Source organism: Plasmodium cynomolgi, chromosome 12, assembly GCF_000321355.1.
Source record: "Plasmodium cynomolgi strain B DNA, chromosome 12, whole genome shotgun sequence".
Taxonomy (NCBI): Eukaryota; Apicomplexa; class Aconoidasida; order Haemosporida; family Plasmodiidae; genus Plasmodium; species Plasmodium cynomolgi.
The window spans coordinates 166018-187564 of record NC_020405.1 but is presented as its reverse complement, the minus strand read 5'-3'; the positions used below and the strand labels follow the sequence as shown (position 1 = coordinate 187564).

Genomic DNA, 21547 nt, shown 5'->3' with positions numbered 1-21547 from the left:
ATAATGCTCGGGTAGGTTTACCTCCCCGGTGACGCCTTAGAGGGGTAAAGCGACTAACCTGGTGAGCGACTAACCTGATGAGGGGCTATCCCGGCTCTGCACGTGGAACAAGATGGTTCTGCTTAACGAAGAGGATGCCATTCATTTTTTAAACATCGCATTGGGGGAGGTAAGTCAAAGGAGGGAGCCCCCTGCGTGCGATGGTGCGATGGTGCGATGGTACGCCCGTTTGAAACTCGTTCGTGGTGCATTCGCAGTGCTTCCACAGTGCATTCGCAGTGCGTCCACAGTGCTTCCACAACGCTCGCACGTAGACATCTAGACTTTTTTTTTCCCGTTTGTGCCGCTGCCCAAGGCGGAAAAGAGCCTGCACGTGGAGCTGAAGGAAATGCCCATATTCTCCCTGCTGATAAACGAAAAAAAGGAAATTTTGTCCAGCTCATACAACCACACGAATGAGTCGAAAAATGGAAGCAGGCACTGTGAACTCATAGCAATAGATAAATATCTTTATGGAGAGGATTACGAGGGTATGAAAAATAGGAACTTAATTGAATGCTTTAATAATTGTGAAAATGGAGTAGAGAGGTCTCTAGCGAGATATTTTTCAAAGTTGGATATGTGCAAGGGGGGTAGATTAGCTGACCCTTCTTTTGGGATAGAAGACGACTTGGTGGTTAGAGAACGACCCGTGGGAACTAGTACTGAGCAGTTAAGTGAAGAGAAAAAAAACGAAATAAAGCACAAGTTAGAAAATCTTCGAAAATGCTGCATCGTTGTGACATGTGAGCCGTGCATCATGTGTGTTTATGCGTTGAAGCTTATGGGTAATGCAGCCAGCCGCGTCAGTCAAGGCGCGTCATCTTTGCTGCGTCACTTAAGGGCGTCATTTTTTTTGCGCACCCATTTAGGGGGTAGCCGTGCTGTTTAGACCTGCCTTTGCTTTGTCAAGTCGGTCTCACCACCGTAGCGCTGCTCACCCTTCCTCTGCTTTTTCTCACATGGTTTATTTTCACTCTTTTCTTTTCTTCATATACGAACATGCTAGGCATAAAGAACATTTACTTCTGCTGCCTTAACGAGCGCTTCGGAGGATGCGGATCAGTCCTTTCCTTGCACAAAATGTAACGAAAAAAAAGGGGGGGAAAGAAAACGCAGAAAAAGGAGAAAAAGGCGAAAAAGGCGAAAAAGACGGAAAAGACGAAAAAGGCGAAAAAGACGGAAAAGACGAAAAAGACGAAAAAGACGAAAAAGACGAAAACGATCAAGGCAGCGCAGATCATGGAATGCTGTGTGCCTAACTGTGACTACCCCTTTTATGCCGCTCACTTTTGCAGGTACCAGGACATAAACGTGAATTATATCAAGAGCGGAGGGTGCACCGAGAGGAGCATTTCCCTGATGCAGTCCTTTTACAAGGCTGGAAATCCCTCAGGTATATTCCCCACTTTTTTTTTTTTTTCACATTCGCTTTTAACGTATTTATACTTGCAGCATGAGTGATGAATGAAGACGTGAATGTGGCCCCATCGCGTTGGGGGCTTCTCCGTCCGTGTGGAGTGGTAATTTCGGAAGTGTGCCCCATACTGTGCATGTTTCTCTTTTTTTTTTTTTTTGCTAACTTCGCGCAGCGCCGGAAGAGAAAAGAAAAAGAGCGATCACGTGATGTGTCTTACACTGGTTAGAAGTTGTCGAGTCGTTGCTCCGTTCTTGCATCCCACTCACAGGCATGCATTTTTTTTTTTTTTTTCCCATTGCACATCGTTCTCCACATGGTATGTGTGTACATATGTATATATAACTACCTACGGCATTACATTTTTGCATATTTTCGTTTCCATACTGTTTTCCTTTTGGTGCGTTTTTCCCGCTGCTAATTTAGCGTGAAAAAAAATTAACAAGTGGAGGATAGTCCCAATGCACACGTGCAGGGCGCCGTGGTGGAGTTTTTTTTTTTTTAGTGAAAAGCGAACGTGAGGGGTACAAATTGGGACAGCTTTTTTGAGGTGTAGCAGCAGACCTTCTTACCAGAGAGGACTACCCTTACCGCTGGAGAGAACTCCCCTTCTACAACATTTGACAAAAAAAAAAAAGAAGCACTTTGCATGATGCGCATTAATCTGCAGATGCTTCTGTTTGCGCGAGTGGGGGGAGGTACTTCGTACGTTCTACAGGTTCTCCTGGATGTGCTGGTTTATTCCGGTTATTATAGCGCTGAGGAGGTGGAAGAGATGGGGGGGAGGAGGAGTATAAGTGAATGGATGGTAATACAAATGGATGACAGCTGGGTTGGCGACGCATTCGGGATGGCTGGAAACGTAAAAGGAGGGGGGGGGGGGGGGGAAGGAAAGTGGGGGAGTCAAAATGTTTCCCTCGCTCTCTGCGTAGCTAAATGGATTCCCCCGCATGGCTGTCCGCATGGCTATCCGCATGGTTATCCACATGGCCACCGCATAGCCACTGCATAGCCAATGCATAGCCACCGCATGGCCACCCCTCCGCGTTGGGCATGACACTTACATCCCCTTGTTGTAGGCCGAAGACATGATATTCTTGGGCCTGCGCTCCTTCTGCTCCGAGATAATTTGCACAAACAAGTGGCGGTCCGCATAAAGCGAATCGAAAAAGGTGTCAATATATTCAGTGATGTCATATTTTTTGGTGAGAAAAAAATGGCATAGCTCTATACCCTTCTCCTGCATGTACTTCCGGATGCACTGGTTGTCCCGTTTCATCAAATGTATGTCCTTGTCGGTAAAAATATAATTTGAAAATCCCTTCTCTACCACGATAAGCATCCACATTTTTATGAAGAGCTCGATGAATACAGTCAGAATGCTCTTGCGAAAAGACTCCGGAATTTGAAGGATAAATTTCTCCACTGTGTTGGGGAAGATACTAACGATACTCTGTATGTTGTTCATATCAAATGGCTCCTCATACAAGTTGAAAAAAAGTTCTCGCTGGAACTCATAACAAACAATTCGGATAGATAACACTTTGAAAATAAAGTAGAGTGTATTTTTTAGTGTATCTCTTATGTTACTTATCGAAGTGTTCAGGATATCTAAAATGGTTTTTGTGTATATATTTTTCTGTAACAAGGGAAGAGTTATGTCGAATGATACGTAATTATTGAATATGCGACTTAGTTTGTCTACGTTTTGTGTCCTGGCAGCTACATAGTCCATGATATATTTTTCAAATTTATTTTGAATGAGGATCACTTGCTCTTGGAAGAAGAACAGGTTCCATGTGATGACCATAGAGGTGGACATATCAGAGTTGTTAAAGAGGTGGTTAATTTCGTCTATGATGTTTACTAGATCATCGCTATGGTAGGCGCCTGGTTTTTTTTCCTCTCTGGGGGGTGTATCATTCGGTTGATTGGAGGGATTAAAATGGGTGGTACCGCTTGGCTGTGTCTCCCCCTCGGCAGGTTCCCTTCTTCCCTCCTTGGATGGACTGTTGCTCTGAAATGGGGAGACCTTCACAGATAGGTCATTAATATCTTCCAGGAATTCTCCCACTTTGTTTTTTATCGCATTAACGTCTAACTCGTCATAGTCAAACAGTTTGTAAAGGACGTTTTTTTTCCTTTTCTTATGTTTAATCCGTTTTGTGATCTCATTTACGTCTTTGAATTCATTTTCGATATTTTCATTATACAGGACGAGGTCATCATGTTCCTCTTTCTCTTCCTGGTCAAGCATATCTAACTCGTTGTGCTTAAAAATACTCCCCCCCCCTGCTTCGTCCTCTCCCTTATTTCCTTCTTTTCTATTTCTCCTTTTTATATTACTACTAGAAAATTTATCCCACTGAATTTTCTGCTGCTCCGTCAGGTTCAGTAACTCCTGGAAGTACTTATCTGCATACTGATTCATCACAGATATGATAAAGGATGTGTATTTTTTCTTGTAATTTTCACAATAGTCACTTATAAAAGTATTCAGGAATTGAACAAATGGTGTGATGATCCATTCTACTGGACATTTGTATTCAAAGAGGACATCCAAAATGCTCCATATTATGGAGAAGATATCGACAGATGTAGAGTTGTACATAATTTCTGGACTATTGAGTGGAATTAATTTTTCATTTCTTATACATTCGGAGAGCAAATTTTTGTTATGCTCTAGCTTTTGGTCCATAATTTGGATAAATATTTTCTCCAGCTTGAACATGAGCTTCACCATGCATGGGTCGTTTGCGTTGGAGATGATAAGGGAGAGGTTTATGAACCGGTCCTGCGAGTCCCCCGTTTGGTCCTGCCCCGTTTGGTCCTGCCCCGTCTGCTTCTTCTCCCCAGATTGCTTCTTCTCCCCAGTTTGCTTCTTCTCCCCCATCTGCTTCTTCTCCCCCGTCTGCTTCTTCTCCCCCGTCTGCCTCTTCTCCCCCTTCTGCTTCTCCTCCCCGGCGCTCCCCCTCAGCGAGTTCCTCGTTTCGTAGTAGTGCGCAATTTTGTTCTGCATCTTCCTCCGCGGGGAGCTGGTGCGCTGCGCGTCTTCCGCGACGGGGGCGGCGCCTCCATCTTGGCTGTCCCCCACGGGGGGTTCCTTCTCCCCCCGGGCGCCGCGATCACCGAGCGGCTTCTCATTCACCAGGCACTGGTACCTCTCGTACGTGTTGGTTTGTAGCACAATTTCCTTAATCAACAGATTGAAATTGTACAAGGAAACGACGATAGATAGAGCCTGACTAAATAAAACCTCGTTGTTATTCTTATTTATTTCTATGAACTTTGAAACCTCATAGTACAGCGTCCTGTTGGCTGCAAATAGGACCATGAGTGGGTGTTCCTCCGGAGAGAGATACTCTTTCCATATGTTCGAAAAGAATAGAATTTCTGCGAAGACTTCGTTGATGTACTTGTTTATGATGTCTACGTACTGGTTCGTCAAGGGGTCCTGGACGGCGGGGGGGGTGCAATTTAGGAGATCAGCACCACTGCCGGGATCAGCACCACTGCCGGGATCAGCACCACTGCCGGGATCACCATCGCTACCCCGTTTACCACCTCTACCGCTTCCACCACCTCTATCGCTTTCACTCGCGTCTTCTTCTGGGGACCCCCTCTTCGCGCGAAGAAACGGACCGGCTGTCTCCTCCCCAGTTGACCCATGCACCGCTTCTCCACTTTCCGAGTGACCATTTTCCCCTTTTTTTAGCATCTCGCTCGTTTCTATATCCTCCCTAACGATACACACAATGTTGAAGAAAATATTCTTCACTGTGTTGAAGATGAAAAATTTGAAGAAGCTGGATAGTTCGTGCGCGGATCTTATTGCGCCATGTGTGTAAGAAGTATGTTTTGGTTTCCTCCCCTTTATCACCTCCTCGGAGATAAAAATGTGAGAACTACCATCTCTTCGCTTCCCAGTATGGCATTCTTTATCGTCCAAATACTCCTCCTCCTCCTCCTCCTCAACAACAACGTTGCAAGAATGCTCAAAGAGAGTTCTATTGCGTTCTTGTTTTTTTCGCAGGCGCGCATGGCGCATACGGCTAGTACCTACCCCGTGAAGAAATTTGAGCCGATTTGATTTTTCACCCGAACTGTTATCATTGAGAGTGAAGAATCTGTGCAGCATCACAAATACATCTAACACATATGGCAGAGAATACATATCAATAAATTTTCTGTAATTGCAAAGGAGGAGGATGTAGTGGTCTCTAAAATCGCAACTAATCATTCTCATCAAAAGGATGTCCGTCATTACTTTTTCAATTCTAGACAGATTTATGAGGGAGAAATTAGCGTGTGCCTTTTGATGGGTTCTATACCTGATAATGAGAGTACTACTCGTATTGGTAGAAGCGTCCCTTTTCTGACACTTTTCAACCTCTCCGTTTGTTCTCATCGGGATGTTTTGTTTGTCATACACGGTGTTTGTGGTGTTGGAACCCCTCTCGTTGTCAGCACCTGGGTGACCTCCTCGATATTCTATCTGAAGCGAGTCCTCTCTTTTGCTTTCCCCTCGGGTGGCTGCACCGAAACGGACATGCCTAGTGGTTTCCTCCCCCCCGAAGTGCACCATCATGCGACCATCATTTTTCATGCAATCATCATTCTTCAAGCAACCTTCATTCTTCATGCAACCATCATTCATGTACCAATCAAAAAAAAAATGATCCTTCGAGTATAATTCGTCCTTCCTATATAGAGAGAGGACGTTGGGAACGTACGGACTGATCAAGTTTTCCAGGTGGTTATAATTGAAATGGAACAAAATATTGCAGTAGCGCTTCAGGTAGATCAACTCATTTTGGTGTTTCTTTTCCGCTTTTTTTTTCTGCAACAGGTTGTCTTGTGAATTGGGATCATTTAACTCGTCATGGTCGTTCGGAACAGTTGCACATAAGAGATACGTTTTTTTGGAAAATTTGGACATGTGGTTTGGCTCTTCTTTGGCCTCCTGGCCGGACGAATCGTCTGCGTACAACTGGGCTATGGCTACCTCTAGATCTGCCTCTATACCTGCCTCTAGATCTGCATCTGAGTTTTCTGCACCTAGTGTCCCCTTTTCTCCATGCCTAATGTCCATTTGGCTAACCGTTCTGTAGGACAAAATGGACTCGAAATTCTTTACAACATAGTAAAACTGGCTAGCATTTTGAACGGTAATAATTTGGCTCTTCCTTGACGCAGGGGTCACTGCAGGGAAGTAGCTCTCCATCTGACTCCGCTTCGATTCTTTCTCATCGTTATGGATCCCCGACTTGGTGCTCAAAAAAAGTTTCACTTTTCCATCGTCTTCATTTGGACATACCGTTAACATATTTTTGTCGAAAAAGGAATAAAACAGATGAATGCCCAGGTAGAGGATGAAGGTAGATATCGGAATGGGAGTGGGTTCTACTCCGTCGTTGAACCCTTTTGTCTTCCCCTTCAGTGTTAAATCGTTACCCGCTTGGAGGTAATAAACGACCAGCATGATCCCCTGCATGAGGTAAGGCATGTCAGCATACATGTTGGTCTTTTCGCTGGTGCCAATAACGCAGGAAATGTAATAATATAGGAAGAAGTGGAGCAGCGATCTGTCAATGAACCAGCTGGAACAGAGAATCGTTTCGATGTTTAGTTTGTAAAATATTTTGCCTCTTATTTTTTTTTCTCTCCGGGTGAGTCGTGCTTCGTTCGCTGGGGTTGTGCCCTGAACGGCGCGGGTGCTCCGGGTGGGGCGAGCGCTCCGGATGGGGTGAGAGCTCTGGATGGGGCGAGTTCCCTGAATGGAATGAGTCTTCCCCGTGTGTACCAACTTGGAAAACTCCTTCATGAAAATGGCCTTATACAACTCGTCGTGGTCTACATTTTGGTTATCACACGTGGGAGAGCACCCCCCCTTGGGCTCTCCTTCGGATTCGCTCCTGGGGTGTTTACTCTGTAATTCGTCCTGGTACGGATGATCGCGGCCCCCCTCACAGTGGCCCCCCTCCTCACAGTGGCCTATGACTATCTTCCTCACCTCGTAATCGTAATACTCTATTTTGGTGAAGTACTTAACCAAGTTGGCTAGTTTTTTTTTTTCATCACAGACCCCTGTGTTCCAATTGTCCTCCCTCACAAGTGATTTGAGCAAATAAATTAACCGAAAGGATTTTATCAAATTTTTTAGAAGCAGATTGCACAGAAAGATTATTTGCTCGTCTCTTCGTAGCGACTTGAAGGTGATGAAGTTCGGATTTTCATTTCTGCTCTGATCCGCTCTGCTCTGATCTGCTCTGCTCTGATCCGTTTTCCCCTGCCGTGGTTTCCATTCCCTCGGCTGCGCTGGGGTTCCCCTTTTGGTTGTCCCCCCATGGTGGTGAGCACCCCCCCTTTGGTGTAACACAAATCTGTGCAGCTTCTTTATCCTCTTTTGCACATTCCGCATGTAGGAGACAAAGGGGTTGTCCCCTGACCCCCTACTCAGGTAGCTAAAATATTCCTCATCATTTTCGAATTGATCTATCACGTCTTTTAAGTAGCTATCCGAGTGGGAGTCAAAAAATGGAACGAACTTAACGAAGGTATAAAATTTAAAGTACACGGAGATGTGGAGAAGTTGCAACTGTCTTTTGAGCCATGATGTGTAGATGTTACTTTCCTCGTTGCAGTGTGCCTCTCCTATGGGATCCGTTTTTTTTCTCTTCTTTTCTACGTCAGCGTTAGATACATGGTTGAAGTTTAAGCTATCCATTATGCGAATTATTCTGAATCGGACATCTAACACGTGGAAGGAGTATGTATGACCCAAATTTGTGTAATGTGAAGGGATAGTAAGCAAGGTGATCAAATCGTTAGCTTTAGAATTTAGGTTCAGTTTTATTCTAAAAATGCTTATGATTCTTTTTACTAACAATAAATTTTGCAACTTCACATTGTAAATATGCTCTACGTATTCGAAATGGTCCTTTAGTGTGTTTCTTCTGTTACTACTACGAGTTGGTGTAAAATTGTATCCTTCCTCCTTTGCCGCTTCTGCATGGGTACCTGTTTGTTTTTTCCCTCCTTGGATTGTCTCCAGCAAGGGGTAACACCTTTCGCAGAATTCATTATACACCTCTTTGTTCAGCTTGTCCCTTTTAGACATGTCGAACAGGAAGTAACCGTTGAGATGGGTCGACAGGGAATAATACACTAGGAGAAGCGATTCGTATGCTATCAATTTGTATTCATATTCGCTCATTTCTTCCTCCTCCTCAAAGAGGGGAACCCTTGGAGAAGCGGCAGTTACGCGCCATTTTTCGAAAGTAGAAAAATTGTTAATACCGGGTGGTATTTTAAATGGGTAAAAGGAATGTCCCTCTTCGAAGAAATAACTTTGAAAAAAGTCCTGATCATACCACCTTCGTTTGTCCTTAGACCTCCTACTCAACATGGTCGATAAAATATTTACTCTGTTGAATTGTAGCATATATTTTTCGCACTCCTTTTGTCTGTTTGTTAGGAAGGAGAAAATGTCCTTTTCCTCCCTTGGGGGGGGATTACCGGTTAAACATGCTTCATCTTTTTTTTCACCTAGGAATGGGTTCACCTGTGCCTCTCGCGTTTTTCTAGTCCCTTTCGCTCCCTTCCCAGGAGCTTCCTTCCCAGGAGCTTCCTTCCCAGAAGCTTCCATACCACTCGCTCCCTTTCCACTCTCTCCCTTCCCACTCGGTGTGCTATCGTCCTCTGATCTGTAGGTACTCCTTCTTTCTATTATCACCGGGATGTAGAACTGTTCGGGGAATTGACCATCCCTTGGAGAAGCAGCTCCGTCGCCTCGTGGTGGTTGTTCGGCCTGCTCCCTTTCCGCTTCGCTTCCGTGTCGCAAGTCTTTCTGCTTCTTCCTTTCCGCTTCGCTTCCGTGTCGCAAGTCCTTCTGCTCCTTCCTTTCCGCCTCCCTCCCAGGCAAGCTCTTCTCACCGCAAATCAATTCCCCGCTCCGAAAATTTTGCTCCTTCGTTTTTCTCTTTTTCTCAGACATGTGCTGCACACCACCAGGGGGGGAATCCCCCCGATGTGGCATTAGCCTAAATTGTTCCTCCTCAGTCAGTACGTCATTCTTTGGTATTTTCTGTTGCAAGTCTGCTATGTCTACGTTCATTCTTAGGACAAGGCTTAACCACATTTGATAGTCGATGAGGGAGTCGTACGAGCTAATTTCACATGCCCCTTTGTGCAATATGGTGTTCATGTGGATATGTTCCACTGCGAGAATTTTTATGAAACCCCTTACGCTGGCGTATATTTTTTCGATTCTGTATTTTTCTCTTATTTCAAATTTTTCAAGGTTTAGTCTTTTCAGTGTTTTTTTTTTTTGATCCCCCAGGTTGTGGGGGGAAGCTTCCTCTTTTGTGGCACCCCCATTTTGGTTCGCCCAACTGGGAGGGGAAGCTTCCTCATTTGTGACCCCCCCATTTTGGTTCCCCCTTCCCTTTCCCTCTTTCCCTGGCTCTCTGTCCTGCCACTTCTTCCTCCTGCAGTCGTTATCCTGCACGTATTGCTCCAAGTCCTTAATGCTGCAGCGCATGCTCCGTTTATTATGTCGGAGCTCCTTTATATTATCATACAGAATTTCCAAAATATTTTTCTTCCTAATTTGAATGGAATTTATTCTTTCCTTAGATTTATTGATTAACAGTTTATTGGCATTCTTCCCAAATTTGTCGAGGATTTCCTTAAAGGCTTCAATTTCTTTGTCCAATTTTATATTAAGTTTGTCGAGTTCTGAAAATTGCTTCTTGTACTTTTCGTTGTTAAGGTACTCTTTTGCGAAGTGTTCATTTTCTAGGCACCTCTTCAAATCTATTTCTATTTGTCTGAGTGGAATTCCGTCTACGAGGATTTCCTTGTCATGTGTGTAATCCTCCTTATGTAACCCTTCTGCTTTGCCCCCATGGATGATGATCCCCTTGTCATGGCTGTCTTGGTCATGACTACCTTGGTCATGTGGACCGGCACTGCCTGTTTGGCATTCCCACCTCTCTCCAGTAGAGAGTCCATCCTCCCGATTCTCTCCACCTTGATTTCCATTTAGTGTAGTTAACCCTTCGTCTTCCTCTTTATAAATCGAACTGATTTCTTGGACCCTCTCGGCTTCTTCCTTTTCCAACTCCAGGACTATGTCCTTCTTTATCTTCTCGCTGATGAATAAATTTTCTTCGTACAAATTGTGCACAAGGGTAACGACGTTAACAAAGCAGTCAGCGAAATAGACCCGATCCGAATCTCCCTCCTCTCTGTGTCTCTTCCTTATATTTGCAATTATGGCATTTCCATCCGAGTGAATTTTCTTCAGAGAGTCACTAAATTTTTTAAATGCTTCCCCCAAATTTTCAAACACACTTTTTATTTCTGCATTTGTCTTTATTCCTTCGTAATCTTTTCTCTTCAGTGCTCGCTCGATGTGCTCAATGTCCGATATGCACGAGCTGTTCAGGTGCAGCATGGTTCCCTCGGGTGCGGCAGCATGGGCGGTGCGTCAACCCCTGTGTTGTAACCTCCCCCGTGTCGTGACCCCCCCTGTGGCGCATCGACACAGGTAGCCTCTTTGTGGGGTCCCTAAACTGGATGAGCCTATTTGCGGGCACACCCCTACGTGTGTACACCCCCGCTGCTAATCACCTGCGTTCACCAAGCTGGGGTGTGAAAAACGGGCTGGTGTAGAGTACCACAAAGTCGAAGTCATATAATTCGAACGGGAAAGAAAACGAAGGCACAATTCTCCAGTATGGTCAGCAAATGAATGTATATATACTGGCGTTACGGAAAAAAAAAGTGAAGTAAAAAAGGTGAATTCAAAAAAGTGAATTCAAAAAAATGCTCTTCACTTTGGAATGTTTTGTAATCATCAGTGAGAGTAAACAAACAAAACTCAGCTGCCGTGCCGGGAAGCTTGTGCTTACTCAAAGTGGAGAGCATTTGATCATTACGCTTTTGCATGGATCATAACGAAAGTGCGCCCTTCGTGAAGGATGTTCTTCCTTGGAATGCGAAATGTAACTTATGTTTGCGCCTTTTTTGAAAAAAACGGGAAAAAAAAATACCAAACGGGTTGGTAGGAAAAATTAAAAAAAAAAAAAAAAAAAAAAAGGAAACAAACGAACAAACGAACGAACAAACAAACGAACAAATAAACAAACAAATAAACAAACAAATAAACAAACAAATAAACAAACAAATAAACAAACAAATAAACAAACAAATAAAGGGGTAAAACCATTTTGTGCTGTGCAGTAGCCTCCCCAAGTAGCAACCCTTTTCCACCTTCACAGACGTGCATGTGAGGAGGGGCTTCCCCCTAAATGTGCGAATCGATTTGCCGAACTGGAAAGGAGCAAGCAAGAACTGTTTCAAATAAAGCTGACCGTTGAAGGCGAAGCGTTCATAACAGATAAGGCGTCGCAACCCAGGTGTGGAAAAGACACACACAGACAGACACACGGTGTTGAACGCTTGGTGAGAGCTGACCGAGTTGAACGTTTGGTGAGAGCTGACCGAGTTGACCATTTGGCTAGTAGGCACAAGGTACACTTCTCACTTTCGGCCAGTGGTCTCGTAAAAAAAATGAATTCCTCCTTAAAGAGCATCGAAAACGAAAGCAACTTTTTCATCAAATCATTCTTCGAGTCGCTGTCAAATTTTATTAAAAATGTGAAGATCGAAATAAAGGACGTATTCGAATTGCTTAACTACCCCTGTGTGTATCAAAACTGCAAGAAAAAATTCAGCATCAGCGAAAATGAGGATTACAAAGGTACGCTGGAAACAAATGTCATAAGTAAAATAGACAAAAAAAATATCGAAAATTTTCAGCAGTACCAAAAAGAGTTGCAAAACATGCTGGAAAATATTAAGGTGTTTAATGAAAAGTACAGAATGGATGTTCCTTTGCTTTTTATCATCGAAAATTTAATCAGCTTACACTTAATTAATGAATACAAAATAAATAACATTGTGAAGAAAATTCAGGACCATAACATTGCTATGCCTGAGTTGAAGAGCGACTTGCCAAGTTACTTTGTCCAAACGTTAGAAGTGGAAGAAAGGGAAAATGAAAGTGAAGGAGAACTGGGACGGAAGTTAAGCGAAATGAGTAACTTATCCATTAATAACAGTGTTGTTAAGGATCTGCTAGAAACCTCACATGTCAGAATTAATTTGTCTAAATTGAGAGAACAGAATGAAGAGAATTATTTCCACGCGGGGAGGCCAGTGTACAGCTCCAGCTACAATTCAAAGTCAAATGACCTTTTGGCATTCAAAAAGGAGGAAGAGGGGGGAGGAAGTAGAGGAGGAGGAGCAGCAGCAGCAGGAGGGGGAGATGAAGATGCCCCTGGGGGGGGAGGTGTACACACTGCTGGGGAAGAAAACAGCCTCGCACAACATAGGGATGAAGAGGATCCCAGCAATATGTCTGTGAGGAAAAAGGAGGAGAAGAAAAGCATCATTGAAAATATCGGGTTATCCGAGGAAACGCTCAAGCTGCTTAATTTGCTGCCCCAAAAGAGGAAGGCGGAGTGAAAGGCGCACGCTGTGCGGTGGAAGGTGACACGTAGGGAGAAAAAGCTAAAAATTGATGCGAGTGGCAGAAAAGCACGTGTGCAACTTTTCCGAACATGCAAAGGCAAAAAAAAAGGACAATGCTTCCCACCCGCGTGCACACAGGTGAACTGAGGAACTCAGCCACATTGTACTGTGTTTCATACATACAAAAAAAAAAAAAAAAACGCAAAGGGTGGGGCTAACAGCCGATTTGTTCACTCACCAAAGGTTTATTAATCTGCGGAATTATTGACAAGTCAAGCCATATGTAAAATGGCTTATTTTTTTTTTTTTTTTTTTTTTTTTTTTTTTTCCTATTTTTTACCTGTCCTATTCATACATTTGTATTCGCAATGCTTGACGCATGGCGATGAGTTAGCCGAATTTTCCTTTTTAAAGATCGAAAAATGAAGATTTAGCATTTTTGCAATTTGCTGACTGTGAGTTTTGTCAAGGGGGCTTGGCGAGCAGCACAGGGGGAAGCATCGCATAAGACGTCATCCCGGACGAAAGCAACCCGCTCAAAGCCACCCAACCGAAGTTATCCCACCGGAAGGCACAATGCATTTCGACTTCACCTTGCAGACTTGCTGCGAGCGAAACCAAAACATCACCTTCGTGAGCATCTCTGCTTGCGTGCTGATAAACGCCATGTTTTGGAAGTGCAAAATTTTGGAGCCCTTCAAACTGCTAACCGTTTTTTTGCACGAGTTTTCGCATGCGTCGGCCTGTTGGTTGACGGGGGGCCGAGTGAAGAGCATAGGTTTGTTTGAAAGGAAGAAGTGAAAAAAAAAAGTTAACCTGTATATTCGGCTTCGTTGCGCGGCTTCGTTGCGCTCGTCCGGGAAAACGCCACCCCGTTGTACTTATATCTTTGTATGTTCGTGTGTGTGTGTGCAGTGAACACTTTCTTAAAGCATACCATTCTGTGGTTACCCTTTTTTTCGACCACGTATGTAACATTTTTGTACCACTTCATGCGAATTTCATTTTTTTTTTTTTCTTCCCCCTTTGGCGGCAAATGCAGAGGTGAACAGAAATCATGGAGGATGCACAAACACAATTGGAGGAAACAAATTCCTAATTCTGCCCGCTGGCTACATTGGCTCCTGTTTCTACGGGATGTTTTTTATTTTGATGGCATACATAAACAAATGGACCCTGATCACATCCGCTGCCTTCTTATGCTTCTTACTCTTAATAGTGTTAATTTTTTATGCGAATAATTTTTTCCTAAGGCTTCTTTGCGTCCTCTTCTTAACGCTTACCATTTCGGTGTGGGTTTTGTGTGTGCATTTTAAGGAAGATGTGCACTATTGGCCCCTAAAAATTATCATGACTTTTATAGGCGTACTCAACGAAATATATAGCATGGTGGACATAATTGAAGACTTAATTACGAGATCTGTGCCTGAGTCCGATGCGTATAAATATGCAGAACTGACCAAATGTAACTCCAAGTTTTGTGGGGCCCTATGGTTTGTGGTCAATTTGACTTTTATATGTTTGACCGTTTATTTGATCGGCGCAATTCATGTGAAGACCTTTGACAATTGACTGGGCCCGGCTCCTTCACTGCACTTTGTAGGAGCTTCTTTGGGTGGGTGGTGACCCAGTATAATGTGCGCTCCACTGTCAATATTGACATTGCTTTGGGTGAACTTTAAGATATTTGTTCCGCATGTATACCGCTTAACTTCTTCCAAAAGAAAGTTCGCTTTAAACGGTGTGCGGTGATTACCCCGTTTGGACTTTTTTTTTTTTTTTTTCACCTTTGGGGGGAATGTCCCAATGGAACTTTTATACGAGGGAGTATCGGTGACCCACTTAATGGCGTTTTTTTTTTTCCCACTTATAATTTTAAAAAAATCTGTTCTCCTTGAAATTTTCACGAGGGAGCAGCTTAGTTGCAGAACGGGCATATAAGGTGCATACGTGAGACATATATGAGGCATACATATGTTTAATTAGCCCAGTGGGTGCTCCCTCTTTGGTTTTTCTCCTCGATGCGTCCAACTTCTCGGGGAAAAAAGTCCAAATGAGGGAATCTTTCCGTTGTATCAGCACCGTTTTGGTGATACTATACAAAAAACGCTTCCCCCGCCGCTACCCCTGACATGCAAATAGGGACCGCGGCACCGTGGCGAACTACCCCCAACTGTTAAGATGCATACGCCTCCATGCAAAGTGGGTGGCAAAAGGAAAAATTGAAGGCATATGAGGCGCGGTACAATGCGAAACCCATTATGATTACCTCAGCTCTCATGTGACGACTTGCATAACCTGGAAATGATGACCCACTTTTGCAGGACCATCTGTTATTTCGATTTGTAAAGCGATACATACGTAAAAAAAATATATATGAAAAAAACCCCAAAAGGGGGTTGCATAAATAACCTTTCCTTTTTTGCTGACCCCCAATGGAAGAGTACATCCGCAAAGTATTCCAAAATGGATTTAAAAAAATCCCCCCTCCCCATTTTATCATCTTTAAATAAAATATTTTAGGGGGGGAAATATTTCGTGGGAGGATTTTTTTTTTTTTCCCCGTTGTCCTTCCAGCTAGCTATTTTAAAAAACGTGCGTGACAATACCAACACATGTTCGCAAAAATTGGAACAGTTTGTCGTCACCCCCAATTGGTTCGCAAATGCCACGTATGGAGGAGTAGTGGACAGCCAAGCTGTTGTACTTTTTTTCCTATACGTTTTGTTAACCCCTCGGTTATTTTTCTTTTCTTTTCTTTTCGCTGAATAAGAAAAAAACATTCCGCCCAGTTGAACAGGATGAAATACGGGCAAGTCGTGGTGGGGCCTGCTGGGAGCGGGAAAACAAATTATTGCAAGCTGATGAAAGAGTTTATGAAAATAAAAAAACGAAATTGCTATGTAGTCAATTTGGACAGCGCGAGTGAAGAGTACTACTACGAGAGAAAGAAGAAATCGATCAACACCACGTCCAACATCGAAAAGGAATTGAAGCAATATTATGACACCATTTACGACATCGACATAAGGAACTACGTGGATGTAAACAGCCTAATGGAAGATCAGATGCTTGGCCCCAATTGTGCTTTACTAAGGAGTGTAGAGTTGTTGTACGAAAATTCATATTTGCTGGAAGACGAATTAAATAACTACGACGAGGATGAAAATTATTTCATCATTGATACTCCTGGACAGATAGAGCTGTACACACACACGGATTATTTTAAGAAAATTTTAAACATATTCACAGATCAAAATATAAGATTGATAGTTGTCTTCTTAGTAGATATTTCTTTTATTAGTTCGAATACGAAGCTGCTGTCAGCGTACCTGACCAGCTTATCCACTATGATAAACTTTGAATTACCTCACATTAATATATTAACGAAATGTGACCTTTTGGTGAGTAAAAACTACTACCAAGAATTGAGAAAATTTAAGCATAACAATAATTTCTTTTTCCAGAGGAAGTTATATAAAAAGATTAACAAAAAGATTAAAGGCGGCCGAGGTAGCCGTTTTTTTCTCCAGGAGAAAGCGGGACAGAGTGACGATGAAGAAAAACGATCAAGTGAGGATTTGGGTGATAGTTTTCTCAAAGAAATGGAATGCATAAACGGTGATAAGTCTTTTAAAGACGAATATATTTTGTGTTCCGATTATGACAAGAGAAGCGTTTCAAGTTTTTCTTCTGCTAGCATGTCCGAGGGAAGGAGCGAAAAATTCGGAAAAAATTCATCAGACGAGAACAGCAGTAGCAGCGTGCGGTCAGAAGAAATTGAAGAAAAAATTTACCAAAAAAATTATGAAAAATTAAATGATATACTTTCTTTGGACCCCCATGATATTGTCATGACGGCCAACAAATGCATGTCCAGGAAGTACTACAAACTGAACAATGCCTTTGCGCATATTATCGAGGATTTCAATTTGGTTTCCTTTATCCCGTTAAACATTTACGACGATGATAACGTAGATTTTATTATCAACTCGATAGATATGATCATACAGTACGGGGAGGACAAGGACGTGAACGACAATTACGACATGTGATGTCGGATCGAAGGAGGGGGGGAAATTCCGCGCGCTGTGTGTGTAGTGCGCATCGTTTGTAAACTCGCGTCAGAGGTAAATAATGCATTTTTCCTTTCACCGTCGTGTGAACAATTTGGCGCACTTCACGTACTATTAAAAGGGGGGAATATCGAAAATGACTTTTTTCTTTCTTGGCAATTTCTTCACCGCATAGCTCACTTCTTTGCTTTTAAGTGCCCCCCCCTTTTTAATGCTTGTGCGTATGTTCCTTTTTTCGTCCCATGGAAACATCCCCCATGATGTATTTCCAGGGCAAACCTGCACACACCTTTTTTTTTTTTTAATCGAGTTTGTTTGTGGACATGCTGCACATTTCCTGTGGGACCTTACGAACACGAAAGGGGTATCAATCAGGAGGAGGTACTGCTAATGTGGGAATATACCATCTTCTGAGTATCGCTTAATTTGAAACGATAATTTTTTCTTCATTTGGTGGTTCGTAGGGGTAGCGGTAAAGGTGGGGAAAAAAATATGAACAAGCAAGGCGTTTTGGAAAAAAAAAAAAAAAAAAAAAAAAACAGCTAAACAGCTTTCAAAAAAAAAATATGAACAGCCAAATCACTTTCCGAGAAAAAATGCGAACAACGTAACATTTTCATTTCGAAAAACAAAGTGTCTGAAAATGATTGCGCAGTCAAGCCACCGCCCTTGCAGAAAATAGCGAACAATTTTTTTGCAGAAGAACGAATAGCCCTCTGCTACGAAAAAGTACAGGGTGTGCAACGCCAATTGGCCTGTGAGGTGCTCGATTTAAGTTTCCCCTTTTCCTATGTTGAGCGACTTGATGTTGTACGGGTGTACGCCCAAAATGCCCAAATGCTTATTGAGCAAATACTTGGTTACTTCTGCGAATACTACGTTAACATCTTCGAAAAACATGCCCTCAATGTTGACCACGACGATATTATTTTCTACACTGATGGCTTCGAGTATACTGTGTTCCGTGAAGTAAAAAGATTTTTCTCTCTTGAAATTCTCTATGTCCGCTTTGATTTCTTGAAGTGACGGAATGTAGTTGTATTTGTTTCTAAATATGTTTGAATTGGGGGAATTATTTCTGGACGGTTCGGTATTTTCATCTTCTTTTTTTTCGCGCAAACTGAATTTGTTACTACCTGGGGGGTGTTTTTTTTTGGCAGCGCAGAAAAAGTAGTTGCTGCCTTTTTGGAGGGCCTTCGAATTTGCGTTGTACAGTAGGACAGGTGAATTTCGGGGGCTACTCAGGAGTGGCCTCTTCAGGGAGAAGCATTTGGCCGCAAAACGGTGAAGAAAAAGTAAAAGCAGGAATTTCAATGTCATTATTGCTGTGTTGTGCCGTTTGTGCCGTCTGTGCGATTACATTGGAGGGTGGGGGAAAGAAACAAAATTAAGCGAGCAATGCGTGAGGAACACCTGGAGCGTGACTTTTTTTACCTTAGCGGGGTGTACGTTAAGGTGGTATCAGTTTGACTAACTTTTGCCCTTCTCCTTCACCTTCCCTTGTGAGTTCTTCGAAATAGCGCCAAAATGCAGTACTCATTCACTTGGAAATTCTGCTTGGGGGAGTGCCCTTCCTCACATGAGCAATGTCCCGTGGTTTTGCCTCCTCTCGCGCGGCAACGCTTCATGGAGGGTCAACTTTGTTCGGGGGATGCTTCTCAATACGTCGACAGAGTTTGGAATACTTGGTACTCTTCCCCCACTTCGCTATTAAGTCAACGCTACGGATGTGAAGGTGGAACTCTCAAAAAAAAATTAATCTCCCCATCGGGACGCTCTACCATACAGATCATATGCCAAAATGTAACGATGTGCGGGACTGTTAAATGTGAAGTTGCATGGCTTGCTTAATCTCTTCTAGGTTCCGCATCATTCGTTTTACATCTTTGGTGAGATCGCTAGGTCAACAATTACTTTTATTTGCACACAGTTAAAATTGTGCAAAAAAAAAAAAAGAATAGCAGCGACATTTTGCTGCCCCCTTTCTGAAATAATAACACTTTTATATTTTATATAAGCTCTTGATACATCCAATTTTTGTGCGGTCTTGTGCACTGCTCGTTTTTTTCTCGGTTTTGTTTATGGTCCTTTTCAAATTGGCATTTTCCTTTTCCATTTTGTTGCATTTCTACACAAGTGGGGATGTACATTACGGGGGAGGGTGAATAGCACGTGCGTGAGGGAGATGTACGGATGTACGGAAGTATGCATGCACGGATGTATGTATAACTCGTTTACGAAGTCCCTTTTTTGGGTAACCTGCTGAAGTACGTGGAGCTTGTTTTTTAAATTTTTCAAGGCGTGACTTCCATTGTCATTTATTATGTCCCGCATGGCCTCCTAAAAGGGGACGTTGTTTGGAGAGCTTGCTGGATCCATAGGGTGGGCGTAGGTGTACACCCCTCCGCGGGACGCTCACACGCTCACACGCTCACAAAATGTAACGACTTGCTCAAATGACAAAGAGGCAAAAAAAAAAGAAAAAAAAAAGTCATAGAAGGGACTATATAATGTACCTTACTTTTCCGACTGCTTTCGTCTTTTTTTTAATCAAGTCTTTTATTTTCAGCTCGTACTCCAGTCTCTCCGTTTCGTGTTCCTTTTTAATTTCTTTTAATAGTGAGGAGAGTTTGTTTATCTCCTCGCTGTATTTTGCAGGTGGGGGGTAGGGAAAGGAAGAGAGCAAGTGAAATAATTCATTGGTACACTGTGCACATGTAGTTGCGAATGTTATGTCTCCGAGACACCATATGTATGCTTAAGATGTGCAAGCCTCTTCCGCCTACTCCTTTGACACGATGTCCAAGTCAAGCTCTACTATTTGACTCTCCAGTTGAAGCAATTTATTTTTGTTCTCTCTCTGCATGGAAAAGAAGCACATATATAGCCGTAGGCCCAGAAAAGGGGAACACCCTTTATGTAAACCATTTTTTTATTTTTCATTTGTGTATCCTTTTGTTAAACATTTTTAAAACATTTTTAAAACGTTTTTTATGTTGTCATATTTTTGACCAGCTTGCCATCGTATTCTTCCACTTCTCTCTGTTTCTTCATCTCCAGGGATTTTGTTCTCTCCTCCATGAGCAGCTTGTCTGAACGGGGGTGCAGCGGGGGTGCGGTTGGGATGGATGCAGTGGGGGTGCGATTGGAATGCCTCTAATACGTAGTCGAATGGCGCCGGGGCATACCTCCCCCCTACTGAAGGATGTGCTATTGGTGTTGCCTCCTCGCGCATACCCTGTTCCTTTTCCCTCCGCAGGGATTCGATTTTTTCTTTAAAATCATCGTTCTGCCTTTTCACGAAGTCGTAACTGTTTTGGTTTGCGGTCAGGGGGAGAATTTGTGTGTGTGGGGAGAAATGTACCTATAGCAGCTTCGCATGCTTGGCGTATACACAGGAATGTAAAAAGAGACGCTTTTTTTCTCACAACTTTGAGCGCTCAAAAAAATTAGGAAAGGTGGAGAGACAGTCCTTGGGACGGACCTTTCCGCGTAACTGTGCTTTTTTATTAGCTTATCTGTGTGTTCCCCTATAGCAATTGACATTTCGAAATTCTCTGGAAAGGTGAGCAAAAATGATGAGCAAGCCATTTTGAGAAAACGGAGAATATGCACACATTTTTGCCTGAACGGGTCATGTGATTTCTTCCCTTTTTTTTTTTTTTTGCATTTTTTAAAAAAAAGTTGTTGTTTAAAAAAACGCTGTTGTTTAAAAAAAAGTTGTGGTACTTTTTTTTTCCTGTTCGTACTGCTCCTTCATTTCGTCAAGACTCCTGAGCGCCTCAGTGAGTCTGAGCTCGTTTTGTTTTTTCCGGTTGAGGAGATGTTCGTAGGATTTTTCTAAGTCTGCGAAGTTTTTCAGGAAGTGCGCCACGTCGCAGGATGTCGCGTCTTTGTCCGTCATTGGGGAGGGGAGGCCTTAGTGGCGATAAGAGGCGGCGGCAAGAGGCAGCGGCAGGTATAGAGTGATAATTACGCTTAATCGCTTGACTCAGTTGAGTTGAGAGGTGGACACCAGCTACGTGCGTAGCAGTCTGTGCCGCAATGGCGCGAGTGCTCGAATGGCAAATATCAGTGCAGTGGGGGGACGACACTAAATGGGCTGGGAACAAATGACGTAAGTCCTACAGCCGCGGTTCACACAACGGTGGAAGCGGCACTCCACTAGGAGAAGAAATATAAACGAAGTACCCAACACTTCTTCGCTCTGTACATACAGCGTCGGTATTATAATCACAAGTTTGGTTCGTCTTTTTTGACGAGTTTAACTTGTGGACGTCCTGGCGAAATATGCGCGTGGGGGAGCAGCGCCGCATGGAGCATGCTACGCGTTATCTGCCATATGGTATACGAGCATTTGAGTTAGGGGGTGGTAACAAAATGGAGGGTAATGTGTGGGAAGCGTAGACAAACGTGCCAATGTGTACGTACAGAATGCGCAGAGGGGTGATTGGAAAGAAAAAAAAAAAAAAAA

General features: G+C 43.2%; 7 protein-coding genes across 7 annotated transcripts; 4 read left to right on the top strand and 3 right to left on the bottom strand.

Moving 5' to 3' along the window:
• Window positions 1-355: 355 nt before the first annotated feature.
• PCYB_121430 (cytidine and deoxycytidylate deaminase family) lies at window positions 356-785 on the top strand (the record flags this gene model as incomplete). Its single annotated transcript, XM_004223474.1, has 1 exon — window positions 356-785. A coding segment is annotated over one exon (430 nt), but the record flags the coding sequence as incomplete, so codon positions are not given.
• A 1383-nt stretch (window positions 786-2168) lies between these two features.
• PCYB_121420 (hypothetical protein) lies at window positions 2169-10916 on the bottom strand (the record flags this gene model as incomplete). Its single annotated transcript, XM_004223473.1, has 2 exons — window positions 2169-2214; window positions 2521-10916. The coding sequence occupies 2 exons, from the start codon at window positions 10914-10916 to the stop codon at window positions 2169-2171; spliced, it is 8442 nt and encodes a 2813-aa protein (XP_004223521.1).
• Window positions 10917-12127: 1211 nt separating this feature from the next.
• On the top strand, window positions 12128-12991 carry PCYB_121410 (hypothetical protein; the record flags this gene model as incomplete). The annotated part of the gene is made up of 1 exon (XM_004223472.1): window positions 12128-12991. A coding segment is annotated over one exon (864 nt), but the record flags the coding sequence as incomplete, so codon positions are not given.
• Window positions 12992-13491: 500 nt separating this feature from the next.
• Window positions 13492-14569, top strand: PCYB_121400 (hypothetical protein; the record flags this gene model as incomplete). The annotated part of the gene is made up of 2 exons (XM_004223471.1): window positions 13492-13775; window positions 14040-14569. The coding sequence occupies exons 1-2, from the start codon at window positions 13574-13576 to the stop codon at window positions 14567-14569; spliced, it is 732 nt and encodes a 243-aa protein (XP_004223519.1). The 5' UTR covers window positions 13492-13573.
• A 1229-nt stretch (window positions 14570-15798) lies between these two features.
• Window positions 15799-17052, top strand: PCYB_121390 (ATP-binding protein; the record flags this gene model as incomplete). Its single annotated transcript, XM_004223470.1, has 2 exons — window positions 15799-16510; window positions 16538-17052. The coding sequence occupies 2 exons, from the start codon at window positions 15799-15801 to the stop codon at window positions 17050-17052; spliced, it is 1227 nt and encodes a 408-aa protein (XP_004223518.1).
• Window positions 17053-17844: 792 nt separating this feature from the next.
• PCYB_121380 (hypothetical protein) lies at window positions 17845-18701 on the bottom strand (the record flags this gene model as incomplete). The annotated part of the gene is made up of 2 exons (XM_004223469.1): window positions 17845-18421; window positions 18568-18701. 2 exons carry the CDS (start codon window positions 18699-18701, stop codon window positions 17845-17847), a joined length of 711 nt encoding a protein of 236 aa, XP_004223517.1.
• Window positions 18702-19075: 374 nt separating this feature from the next.
• PCYB_121370 (hypothetical protein) lies at window positions 19076-21176 on the bottom strand (the record flags this gene model as incomplete). The annotated part of the gene is made up of 8 exons (XM_004223468.1): window positions 20803-21176; window positions 20558-20630; window positions 20311-20384; window positions 20086-20165; window positions 19860-19933; window positions 19595-19718; window positions 19345-19413; window positions 19076-19201 (listed from the first exon to the last, which is right to left on the bottom strand). Exons 1-8 carry the CDS (start codon window positions 20975-20977, stop codon window positions 19076-19078), a joined length of 795 nt encoding a protein of 264 aa, XP_004223516.1. The 5' UTR covers window positions 20978-21176.
• Window positions 21177-21547: the final 371 nt, after the last annotated feature.